Genomic DNA, 13,536 nt, shown 5'->3' with positions numbered 1-13,536 from the left:
GCCCCCCACCAAAAACACACGGCTTGTTGAAGCTTATTTTATAGTTAATGAGGGATTATTTTCAAATGGACGGCCAGACCTCTAGTGGCACTCGGTGGTATTGCAGCTTAAAGCACTTCCGCAAAATCGCCCCCCTCATTTTTCAGACCCGGAAGCTACGTCCAACTTTTATATGAAGTCAATGTGCACGACGTTTATACATTGAAGCAAACAATACGCTATCATGCACCAGAACACAGGACTTGTAGCATAAGAGAGAAGTTACAATGCAAATCATCTTGAGTGCGTGAGTTTTAGTGTCAGTCTATTCAGTGAGTTTCGTTACCACGTTTCGACCCGCTCTTTCTTTCTTTTTCTGTTTCATGTGTGTTGCTAGTGTGTGTGTGTGTTCGTGTTCCTCTTTCTGTCACACAACCCTGTCTGTCATTTTCCACGCTGTCGACCACACAGCTTTGTTTTTAGAACTTCCCGTTATTCTGTTGTGTCCCGTCCGACCGCCTCGTCTGGACCACACAAACGTACGCAGAGGCACGTATGATCCCACCGGGCGCACACACTCTCAAATGGGCACTCTTAGACGCACAGTACACCACAGATCCAATCAGTCAGCCCTTTTTGGCAGATCCTCTCTCTCTCTCTCTCGTTTTCATACACACACTCTTTGCGGATGCTGTGAATCGGCAGGTTTTCAGCTGCAGCGTCCTCCGTGCTGATCGAGGTCGGAGGGGAGTGGGGGGGGGGGGGGGGGGGGGGATGCGGGCGATCTGTGCGGCCTCCTCTATTTTGACTACGGCTGCCTGCAGATGAATGCAGCGCCCGCGATCCGACGCTAACATGTGAATCCAGGCGGAACATGTGGGCTTTGAACGCGGGGCAGATAAGCGTCGCGCTCCTTATCTTATCGGCGCGCTGGCTTTTGTTGCTGCGGTTTTTTTTGTTGTTTTTGTTCCGCGAGGAACAAACAAGTGTTGCCCTCTAAAGTCCAGCGGACGACAGTCATTTGATGAAAGCTCGTTAAGAGTCACGTCGTCGGAGCGGTTTGAAGATGATTTGGTGAAAGGCAAAGTGTCGGAGGGACATAATTCACATGTAATCAAACCGAGGACGGTTCTTTCTGTGAGGCCATGTTAGCCATTGATTACTTAACATTATACGTCATGTGTTGTGCACATACCGGGTAAATGTAATTTGTGATGTACATGTGCTGTTTCGTACTTCGGTAAAGAAAGTGGAGGTCTTTTGGAATTTGAGTTTTTTTTTTTCAAGAGTGAAATATCCAAGACAAAAACACTGCAGAGAAAACCAGCCTTTAAGTTTCCTTCGGACTCGGATCCCGTCACGGTTTGGACTTCTTTTCTGTTTCGTAGTCTTTCTTTCTGTCTGGAGTTCGGGTTTCCTGTTTTGTAGCCTTGTCGGCTTTTAGTTCGTCTGGGTTTTGGGGTTTCCTGTTTTATTTTGAAATTGCTCACCTTTGTCTCATGTCACTTCCTTGCGCTTTTGTTTGATTGTCTGCCCCGCCCTGATTTCATCTGTCCCTCGTTGTCCTTCCCTCCCTGGTGTGTTTAGTCCGTGTGCTCTCCGTCTTTGTGAGTCAGTGTTTTGCTCGTCACCTGGGTTCTGCTATTTGTGTTCTCGGATTTTTTTAACGTGTCATTTTGCGTTTTTGTTCCTATTCTCACCCGTTCCAGAATTATCACTTCGCTTCTTTCTTCTTTTTTTTTTTTTATACTTTGTTACTTTATTTGGTTAAATAAGACCAACTTTAAACCCCCTGGTTGTCGTGCATTTAGAGCCTTCCTGTCTTTGAAACGTGACATTTCCCTGCTCTTTTCCAGCACCGAGAGCGGCCCGGTGCCACCAAGCAGCTCTTCTGCAGCAGCTGGGTGTTCACTGACTGTTACTCATTCACTTTTCCCATCCACAGTTTACCATGGGATTTGAACTGGCAACCACAAACCCAAATATGAGTAATACATATATATACACCAAAAAAATAAAAAATTATTCCATGACAAAAAAAAACAATAATATTCATACAGCTAAGGTGAAGTTACCACAATGGACTAATAAACAATCTTTGTTCAAATTAAAATGTTCTAAAATGAATATGGAAACATGGAAAGGTTGGAGGAGACCTCAGTTACATACAGCACCTACTAACAAACCACACACGGGCACTCGTGTCGTGAGGGAAGGCAGGCTCTGCATGAGCGGGGTGATTTCCCAATTTCTTTCTCTCTCTTTTTTTTTTTTCTTGCTGAAAAGCGTGTTCCTTAAAATGAAACACCTCCTCTGTAATTTCGGAGAACAATATTATAATAGATTTATTCCCCTAAGGATCGTTCTCTGCAACCAATGATGTGCAGCGTAAAGGAACTACATTAACCACGGTTTCCTCTCAAACAGATCCCATCCAGACGTGCCTGCAGCAGATTCACGTGGGGTTTAAAAAAAAAAAAAAAAAAAAAGTGCTGTCGAATTGTTAATCCTGACGAAAACCACCAGACGTTTCCAGGTAGCTCCTGTCCCTCGTGAAAAGGGCTTAACGTCACTTCCATCCCAGCGGCTCGGAGCGATGTGGAGCACCGGCCTCCGCACTGTTTAGTCTACAGACTTCCACTTTGTTAGTTTGTTGAAGTAGCAGACTGACAAGATGTGACCTGACCCCTTCGGATTTCCATTCAGGAGGGAAGCAGCCATCTTGTCTTACAACGTCAATGTTTATGGACTCGTTGCTACCGCTCCCCCGACGACACGACTCCCACACACACACACACACACACACACACACACACACTTTTATTTCCTGCCAGGAGAGTAGAAACGAAAACCTTGGAGGGGACGATGTTTTTTTCTCTGGGAGATGGAAAACTGGTCTTGACATACAAGTACATGGAACGTTTTCACAGGTAGTGTTATATAGGTGTGTTATGCTACACAGATTCAAGGTCCCGTGTCAGAATATCCTCTATCGTTCCCGTCAGAACTCATATTCGCTCTGACTTCCTTTTTCCATCAACAATTTTAGTAAGGAGCTGCCCCTCTGTGATCGAAAAAACAACCGAGAAACTCGAGATCTGACTACAAAAGCAACGACATCACTGAAATCAAGGTGCACTTAAAAAAAATTTACGTCATTCAACCACCGCACAGAAAGTGATTGACAGGTAGAGACAGACAAAATGAGGAAAAAAAAAACTGAAAACGCTCAAACTTCTTTAATAAATATTCGAGGAATAAAGTACTTTACCAACAAAAATAGTACTCCAGTGACAGCAGCAAAGAATATTGCAGCAAATTGAAAGATACATTTAAAGTAATGTTTTTGGGAACTGTCCATTCAGCACCACAAAACTACAATACAAGCAACAAAACTGTTGTGATGGATTGGCCAACATTATAAAGCTATAAAGCAGATAGATCAGTAACAGTGTCTATCATGACCGATAAGTAACGACAAATTGCAGCAGAGAACTGCCAAAGATATGTCTGAGGTTTTTAGTAAATAGTGTTTGCAAGTTTATTTTTTTAAACTGTAAAACGTTCTACTTCACACATACATCCGAATTGCACTTCTCTAGAAAATAAAACAGCTGGTTATATGTTCAATAAATACACAAAACTGCTTTAACTTTTCTTCTGTTTTTGAGAAAGTAGACCTGTAAAAATGTATCCCAGATTAAAAGTGTCCTAATCTTTGGAGAAACCACACCGGGCTGCTGCTTTGCTGACTCATCAGTAGCAGAGCACTGGATAAATTGACTCACAAAAAAAAAAGAAGAATATTTTCCCACTTATCTCTCGAATTGTGAGGAATCCCAGATTTCTGCCTTCATTCATATAGTCGGAGGTGAATTGAATTGTGTTTGTGGTGACATAACACTCATCTCAATACCCGTACGTCTGCATGGCTAGATACGGAGAATTTAAGTCTCAAGGCGATACGCTTCAGATTTTCTGCTACGATCTTGCGAAGTACTTTTTTTTTTAATCGCAAAAGAAAAAGCTTCAAACGGAGCGTGGGGCTCCAGCTTGTTCACGTTTATGTCGTGTTTGTGCCGTGAAAACAAGCCAAAGAGGCGAGGACCGTTGACCTTTGACACCGAGCGGGCCTGGTTTTGACCCGCACACCGAATGACGATTGTTTACCTGCCATCAGACCACAGAGTGTGTCGGCAGGTTTTCCGTCCGCGTTAATCTGAACGGACAGTATTGGGGTTAGAAATCTGAACTCTTGACACCGAACAGAGTGGTTTGACCCAGGTGTTAGACCTGACCGCTACCAGGATCAGGTTTCAGGTTCAACTCATGTTCACACTGATGGTCAGAACACTTAAAGGGATTTTTATTCCAACAAATTATACAATTAAAAAAAAACAACTGAAAAACAATCAGAAAATCTTGTTTTGAAATGATGCTTCTCTGCTCCTGGTTTTCAAAACAGCTAATATTGATGTTATTTGTCCATTCTTTTTTTTTCTTTTTTTTTTATTGTGACATTTTTTCCATTAGCTGCTTTTTCCGTGGTCAGAGAGGAACTTTTAACCTCAAAACTTGAAAGTGATTTCATTAAATCAGCTTTCCATGGCTGGCCTTTGTAAGATGTGATCATTAAACAGTACACAGTGGATTTGGTTGTCATATCCATTAGATTAGAGGACAGCCACACGCCCAGGGCTGACATCTATAAACCAATATTAATCATTCTACATTTAACACAGATACATTTATGTGTAGAAACTGCAGTTACCGATGAGACGGTTCTTGCGAAGCTAAAAATCCGTCCAACAAAGAGTTGAAATGTTGTCTGACAAAAGTCGACTTAAAAATTGACTGATTGTTATACTAAAATGTAACACGAATACAAAGAGAGCTTATAATGGGTAAGTTGAGCTACTGGGCACTTCGAGTCACTGTGTGTTTTTAACCATCAAATAAAATCCAACACTGCGCACATAACAGATGTACACACACACACACACACACACACAAACTCTGTTGGCTCAGCTGCTGAGGAGAGTGATGCGCTGACTCGGGGGATTGTGCGTGTGTGTGTGTGTGTGTGTGCGTGTGCGTGCGTGCGTGCGTGCGTGTGTGTGTGTGTGTGTGTGTGTGTGTGTGTGTGTGTGTGGTGGTAACCAGACAGTTAGCATCCAGTCTGGATTTGACTGTCGCTACGGGATTATACCCCACACACACACACACACACACACACTCTGCAATGACATGATCACTAAGAGACACATAAAAACAGCGATCCACACATATTGCCATGGTTTCTTTCCAGAGACATGTTCTGTACTTAGATTGAGGCAAATTCACAGACGCACACTTTCTCTCTCTGGTATTTGTTTCTCTTGAGCTTCACTGCTTGGATACAGACACGCCCTCACCCAGCAGCTCTTTCATGTCAGACTGTAAAAGGCCACTGAGGGAGGGAGGGAGGAGGAGGATTTGCATGTCAAAGTGTAAATTTGCACTTTGGCACAAACAATTTGCGGTTGGATATTTCTGCTCGTGTGTTTCCTAAATATTTGTTCTCACTTGTTCTGTGTGTGCAGATAGGTTTGCGTGTAGGTTTCCGTGCTGCTGTGTCACACCGACAGAGTGAGTGCGTTTGTGTTTTGTACATAGCCGCGTGTACAGAACTCCTGCCTGCGTTTTTTTACGGTCACGGTTTTTGTGGTCAAGTTGATTTGCCCCCGAGGTGGGCGGGGAGACGAGTGGTTTAATGAACCTTCACAGCGAGCACCTATTAAATCCCCGAGGCATGACCTAATGTAGCTGCAGAATGTAACCTGGATGCGAGTGATGTATAATCATCTTCACCGGGGTTTTTTTTTTTCACTTTCCATCCCATGTGAGCAAGTTTAGAAAAAAAAAAAAAGAGGAAATAAACTGATGCAGAAATGCCTCCTTTGAGCACTGTGCAAATATTTTAGACATGCAAACTAGAAAATGATTGATTTGTGGCCAAATTGAATCATTTACCCTTTTTTCAATTCAACTTTATTTATTTATTTTCATAGAACGTGTCTAAAGTTCAATATAAAAACTACGGTGTATATTCAGCTTTTTGTGTCTTTTTTTTTTTTTACATACAGTAGGACAGTGTTTGGCACCCGCCTGCCTCGCAACACTCCACACACACTCTACCAGAGTCTCCCTCTCTATAAGCCCTAGACGATGAGCTGTCTGATTAGAGCTTCTCTCTGGAGTCTGTGAACGCAGCCTGCAGTCTCCACCACGTGCATGCAAAGACAGATACATCCACACACGTAGACACAGGCGGATACTTTTCAGAGGCGGCTCTTGTATTGTCGTCTCCGCACACGCACACACACACGCACACACACACACACACACACAGTGAGATGCCAGGCTGCAGTCTCCAGTCTCTAAACCCTCTTAGTTCTCATGGAGATAAGAGGTGCGTCTCATTGTTGGCAGACAACAGTCCCGGTATCATCTTATCAGAGTCAATCCAGATCTGAACGAGGCGGGACTGCGGAGTGTGTGTGTGTGTGTGTGTGTGTGTGTGTGTGTGTGTGTGTGTGTGTGTGTGTGTGTGTGTGTGTGTGTGTGTTGGCAGGAGTGGGGGAGAGGAGGGGGCAACTTTGGTTAAGTGGGGGTCCTTTGTCATGCAACAGGTGCTGTTGTCGCTCAATTTGTCTACATATTAAAGACCTCTGAGGGTCGCAGTGTGTTTGCATCAGTCTGTCGAAGAACAAAACAACATCTGACCGCGGAAACCTCGGTGAATAATCCTTCTCGCTCCTTATTAACCGGCTCACAACATAACGACCCATCCGACGTGGCACGTTAAGACGGTCTGTGGCTCATAAACCCTCGGAGCACTAACTCTCACCTCGCCGTCTGTCTCTGAGAGATGACGTCTCCCAAAATCTGTCCACATCACCTAAACAGTAAAAAAAAAAAAAAAAAAAAAAAAAAAAAAAATGCAAATGGTGGAATCCCTTCATTTTAATTCTCTGTCCAGTTGGAGCTAACATCTGCTTTATGAATATTTGAACCTCCTGCTTTATGTGATTACCTCCACTGTGTTTCAGATTCACGATATAGTTGTTCTTCATTTACACATTTATTTCTGTTTCTGTTGTCAGACAGCAGAACAAGTATGAAATAGTCATTTAGTGACTGCTCATTGAAGCTGATGGACAGCAAGGGTCAAATCTTTCTAATGAAAAATCTATGTAAGTCTAGATTCGTTTGTGGGTAACTACAAGTGTGCATTCGCTTAAGTTGTCATTTAAAATGCGAGAAAGTTAGAAGCAACATTAAAAAAATGTCTTCACTTTCTTTCAAACTTTAAGCTTTCACCTTTGCCTGGACCAGCTTGCGTCATTGTTTTGCAAAAACTTAAGTGTTCAAGCATTTTCAGATTTATCCATTTAAACCACATATAAAAGTGGACGTGGCTTCCGTGCCTGTAAAATGAGGCTGAGGCCGAAGTGCCCTAAACTGCAATACCACAGAGTGCCACTAGAGGTTGGATCCAAAAGGGCTCCGGCTCCGTAGACTGCCACTCAACTTCCCTCATGAAATTGGAAGTCAATAAAAAAATATTCCACGTTATTTCGGTGTTGTTAGCTATAGTCACTCCTTATTAGTTTTCTGGCGGTCCATCTGAAAATAATCCCGTCATAACAGAAAATAAAGCTGGAAAAGCCGTGTTTTTGGGGGCGTGTCTGTTTGATTGACAGGCCTGTGGTGCAGTCAGGTTACAGCTACCGGTAGGCGGGACATAGTAACGCCGGGTTTGCAGTCAGATCCACCGCTGGCTCCTCCCCAGCTCGTCCAGATGTGGTCACTTCCTGCTCCAAACCGCTCCTGAACCAGCAAGATGGCGCCGGCTTATATCGGCGTTCACAAACCAATGGGAGACGTTGCCACTTGGTGTTAGGCCGTGTCTGCATAGACAGCTAAAATGAAAATGCATGGTTTAAAAAAGAATAAATCAGTGATAAGAAGTAGATAAGTAGACAGATTTAGTCATATGTAGAGACATGCGTGTTAACGATCTCTTTATATTCTTTTCGCTCATTCAGAAAAAGACTCCAAAGACAAGAAAGCGGCGTCCAGGGACTCCTCCGAGGCGGCTGTGAGAGACGAAGCAGGAGGCGCCGAGGAGTCCGCCAAGGAGGCGAAGAAGGAGAAGAAGGAATCGTCCAAGGAGAAGAAGGAGTCGAAGAAGGAAACGTCTTCCTCCAAGGAGAAGAAGGAGAAGAAGGAGAAGGACAGAGAAAAGGAAGTGAAGGAGTCGGGGGACAAGAAAGTATCCAGGAAGTCATCTGTAAAAGTGAAAGAGAAGAAGGAGCCCGAGGCGGCGGAGGGCTAACAGAAGCGGTGCAATAAGCTCACATGATATGCATCCAGACACACGCGTAAACAAAACACGACAAACATGTCTAAACAATCGTACACATCCGCGCATGTACGCGTATCTATCAACGTATGTATATACAGTGTACGTGTAAACATGTACGAGACCGCGTAAGTCGACACCACGCAGATACACTCTCACATATGCCCTCGACATATACAGTATATTTATGTGTAAATATACTGTATATTTATGTGTAAATATACTCAGTAAAGAAGAAGCAGAGCCATTTCCTCCCAGACGCATATTTACAGTAGATCGTCCAGTAAGAGCTGATCCTCGCACACACACACAGACACGCCTGTGTGTGTGTGTGTGTGTGTGCGTGTGTGTGTGTGCGTGTGCGTGTGTGTGCGCGCTGGGCGACTGTGGTGAGGTCTGAGCCCGCGGAGACTGAGGACGAAGGCAAAATCTTCCTCCTCCTCCTCCTCCTTCTTCCTCAGACATTTCGCTGACTCTCTACCTTCCTCCTCTTCCTCCTCTTCGTCCTGCCTCAGCAGCAGTCGAACCCACAACCCCTGCACCTCCCTAATCCCAGTCAGGCCCCAAAACCACCTCCCCCGCCCACGCACGCTTCTGGATGTGACGTCGGACCCGCCCTCTCGCCCCCTCGCGTGGCACCGGGCCCCGTCGGAGTCGTCCCCCGCCTGCCCGCTAAGAATAAAATTGTCCCCGCCGCGTCCAGCCACCTCGCTGCTTCCGGGTAAATCGAGGCCACATCCTCCAGCCGCTGCCGCCCCCTCTGACCTCCTCCAGAGAGAGCTTCTTTTTTTTGTTGTTGTTGTTAAATCTGGGACACTCAAGGACATGCGGCGGCTGATGGGCACATACTTGCTGCCTGCGGGGTCAAACCTGAGACTGTTTTTGTAAGATGGAAACCAACAGAAGGGCGTTCCTGGAAAAAAAAAAAAAAAAATCAGGATCCCTGCAGTTTGGCACCCCAGATTTTCTGCTCGTCTTTGAGAATATTGCAAAGGGGAGGCTGCTTCAAACAGCTCCTCACCACGATGCTCTCATAAAATGAGCATAAGTGGTGCTCCGAGAGCCTTTTAGCAGCAAATACATATACGTGCAGGTGTTAGAATAAACTTCACGTTGTACTAAATGATGATAAAAGACCGATGAAGCTAGTGCGAATGTTGGATCGCTGGTTTTAAGAAAGATAAAGGAAAAAGCGAAAGTTCTGCCAACATCAGAAAGGTGTTTTGGGAGCGGTGGTTCAAAAACTATCCAAAAAGGCACGAATGCCAGAGTAGACGGGTCCCTTTCACAAATTCGACAGCTTCAGGTCTTTTCAGAAATGGTGCACCTATTTTGGAAAAAGATCCCACGTAGACCGATGACTGAATTCTATTAATTTATTTATAAATTGATTCAAAGAGTCGGATATTTCCCAACCTGGGCTTATCACACCAAAATTGCCTGCATGTTTAGATACCAAGAGGGGGAAGTGAGGAAAAAAAAGAATATATATCAAAATATATACTTGGGTTAACCAATCCTTTCATAAAAACTGGATATAAATAGATAATTACATTGCTGAGAAAGAAATCTTACATCCACAGACTGACGAGTGTACCATGCAGTATGAGATGTGGACGTGTGTCCTGGCTTCTTGTAATGATCAGACTTACAACACACTGTATATGCATCAACAAAGTTTAAAAAAAACAACAGATAGATAGACAGGAATGTACTTGGACACATTAACTGAACCAAAAAAAAGCAGGGTTTTTTTTAAGTTTCATTTTCTTCCAAAATGAAAAACTCTGTGTTATTATTGAAATACATGAAGACACAAATATTGTCACAAACACACACGAACATCCTCGTTTCACTGATTACAAACCAAATCCTGTGATACTGGATTTGTGTGAAAGGCTTCGGACGCGCACAGTCATAGACGCATATAAACTAGTAACACTTTACAATAATACTACATTAATTAACACTAGTTAATGCTGTACTAAAGATTAACTACCAGGTGGATAACGGTTAACTAATGTGTAAATAGTCATTTTATAATCGCATTCAACAAAGAAATATTGATTCACAAATTATAAATACTTTAGGTGTTATTGATTAAATTATTAAGTGTTAATAAAAACAGTTAACGAATGTTTTTGTATCATTTGTTAACTGGTATTAATTCATTCATTGTTTAATAGCTCCCATAAAAGTTATTGGCATGTGTAGCACAATAAATAAATGACTACTCACACACACACACACAAGTTAACTGTTTATTAACAGTTAGTTAATGCATATTACAACATTAACTACGTGTAATTAGAATATCCTCTAAAGAAGCATGTTTAATAGCTTTGAGGTGCATTTCTGCCAGAAATGAAGCTTCTTGACTTCAGCCATAGACGCTGTGCCAGTTCAACCGACGACAATCCCAGCAGCTCTGCACTACACCACAAGTTCCCTACAAGTCATGTCCGGGTGACCGATTTCAACCCTTCTGTCCACTGGGAAACTTTTGTTGTTGTTGTTGTTGTTGTTGTTTTTTTGCTTGTATTGTGAAACGGACGCCTGTTTTGCAGCGACTGTCGACCGATCCGATGGCGATATTTAGAAGAGGTCAAAACAGATCAAACTTGAACTAGCACCAGCCCGTCCCCGGCCAACAAGGAGAGTTAGACATGTCTGTGATGTTTCAGAGGTTCCCATTGGACAGAAGGTACAACACGTTACCGTCTCAGACTACTTTGGATGTTTGTAATGTAGACTAGGTTTTGTAATTGTTGTATTAGTTGTCAGGGTTTACCAGGCTCCTGTTCTGAGTCTGCTTTTATAGCCACGATTCATTCCCAGAGGACAGTTTCTGCACTTTGTCACTAGTGTGCAACCTGTAGAGGATGAATATGAAATAAACCTTATTTATGAAATATTTAGTAATAAAAGTTATCTACTGTAAGTAATCAAAGCCTTCCGTTCGTGATGTACTGTATTATCAATGGTAAAAGGTAATTGTTTACAAAATATACGTGTACATACCATGTGTTTTCCTTGCATGTCTTGTCTTGTGTTCCGCTTTTGTGGAGACGACGTCGAGTAAGTTCACTTTCGCCTGAATCTTTTCTGGTCGGATTTTTATCCAAACGCCTGCAGGACGAATATCCCGATGATTTTTGGCCGGAAGTCGTCATCTGCCAGTTTAAGTTCCCTCCAGGTCGGAAGTCGTGTATCAGTAAATTAACAGTAATTTTTCCCTCAGACTTCTGCACTGGATCGTCTTCCTTCTGCACAGAAGCCGTAAGTAAATCATCGTTCTGAGACATTTCATGTTTGTTTTCACCAACAACAACAACAACAACAACCAATTTCTGTCCACCAGTAAAGTAAGTGTTACTGAAAGAAAGCAGCTGAATTCTCCACTTTGTTCACCACCTAATGTTTAACTTCACCTGTCTGCTGTTTGAAGCCGGGCAGGAAGTATCCAGGACTTTTTCCGGCACTAAGATTTAAGCAAAACGGGAAAGATGTCCGTAAAACCAAAACAATTGGCTTAAAGATGCTAAAATGCTCGGAGCCGCAGCGTCAGATGATAATTCTCGAATAGTTTCCGATCACATCTCATCAATTCATTTCATCTATTGTTAACATAAAACTATTAATCAGAGAAGCCTTGAGGGAAACTTAAAGGTACGCTGTGGAGTTTCTTGAAAACAAACACAGTAACGGGTACATTTCTTCTCCTCCTGCCGGCTCAATAGTACTTTTCTTTAAGTGTTACAGAACACACTTCGTACACATTAAAAGGTCCAGACAACGGAGTCCTTCAAGTCTTCTTCCTCTTCTTGTGTTATAGCTTCCATGTAGCACGCTTCAGCATCGCCTGCCTCTGCAGTCAGAAGAAACTTTACGTTGTCACGCATTTACATATGTCCTCAAACGCAAGATGCTAAAGGCGGATTAAAAAAAAAAAAAAAAAAAATTGCTTTATAGCTCCACACGTGGTCAAAAACTGCTCCATTAAGCTGACGTGTATGAATGTAATTCGATTTCTTTTAGCGTGCTGCGTTTAACGCCGCTCGGCATTTATAGTCATCTTTACTGAGTTTCCTTCTTACATAAAGGACCTTTTCACCGAAGCGAAACCTTTGGATTTCCGACTAGCCATCATCTCTCAAACTCGGCCCGATTCTTACGTTTCCCCGTTTCCTCAGGAGTGTTGCGGACAAAGAGTCAAAACTACCCTAACACTTGTCAGGTTGATGAACAGCGCTCCGTCTGATGACTTTTGAAGTGGCTCCTTTATTTTTTTTCTTTTGTTTTTTTTCTTTTCCTTTCTCTCGGGCTCTGCGGGTGAGATCAGCTTCAGATTGGGTGACGGCGCTGAAGCGGAGCTGCCGCTGTTTAATTTGGCAGCGCGTCCGTGTAGGAGCGCCGCAGATAGAGTTACACCGCCGCAAAAACTCTCTCAATTTTTGTTTCTCTTTCCCACTTGGGCAAATATTTTCGTTTCACTCCCTCAGCTCATATCTGCCGTGACGTTTCTTATTTCTCACTCAAACTTTCTCTTCCTGTTTTCCGTTCGTCTCTTTCTTCAGAATTTCTCATCAATTTCTACCATTTACATCCCTCCTTTCTCTCTCCATATGTTTTGTTTTTTTCTCTCTCTCTCTCTCTCCATCTGTCTCCCCTTATCAGTTTCTTTATTTTCTAACTCAGTTTGGATTTCCATTTCCTCTTTCACTCACTCTTTCCCAATCTCTTTCTTATGGTCTCTATTATGTTCTTTCATCGTCTCTTTTCACTTTCACCCGTTGCTTCCTCTCTTGCGCTGTTTTATCCTTTTTTTTTTCTTTTTTTTTTCCCACCACTCCATCCCCTTCATCTATCAACCCTCACAAAATTACCAGCCGCCCTTTGTTGTTTTCTCTCCTCATTCAGCGCACTTTAGCTCCTTTTCCATCCACAGGAACTTTTCTTGGAAGTATTGAACCTTTTTCAAGAACTCAGGAACTTAACCCCCCCCCCCCCCCCTTTTTTTGTCCATGAGTTTTCCAACTTTAAATCTTTGACCATATTTCCAACCCCTGGGAAAAAAAAAAAAATCTCTGCATCCAAGAGAAATTGTTTTTGATATTGGTTTAGAATAATAAACGTGTCTGGACGGTTTG

The 13,536-nt window shown here is 43.0% G+C and overlaps 1 protein-coding gene across 2 annotated transcripts in view; it reads left to right on the top strand.

Moving 5' to 3' along the window:
* Positions 1–11,407, top strand: part of bbs9 (Bardet-Biedl syndrome 9) — a 164,277-nt gene extending 152,870 nt beyond the window's left edge. For both annotated transcript variants that reach the window (XM_069174989.1, XM_069174987.1), the window contains one exon: positions 8,070–11,407. In XM_069174989.1, coding sequence (XP_069031090.1) covers positions 8,070–8,359 — 290 coding nt within the window. In that variant the 3' untranslated portion in view covers positions 8,360–11,407. The remainder of the gene's footprint in view (positions 1–8,069) is intronic.
* The last annotated feature ends 2,129 nt before the right edge of the window (positions 11,408–13,536 follow it).

Source organism: Embiotoca jacksoni, unplaced genomic scaffold, assembly GCF_022577435.1.
Source record: "Embiotoca jacksoni isolate LCO1_2020_lvr unplaced genomic scaffold, fEmbJac1.0.p SCAF_63, whole genome shotgun sequence".
Lineage (NCBI taxonomy): Eukaryota > Metazoa > Chordata > Actinopteri > Embiotocidae > Embiotoca > Embiotoca jacksoni.
Note: the sequence above shows the minus strand (reverse complement) of the source record. Positions and strands in the feature narration are given on the sequence as shown.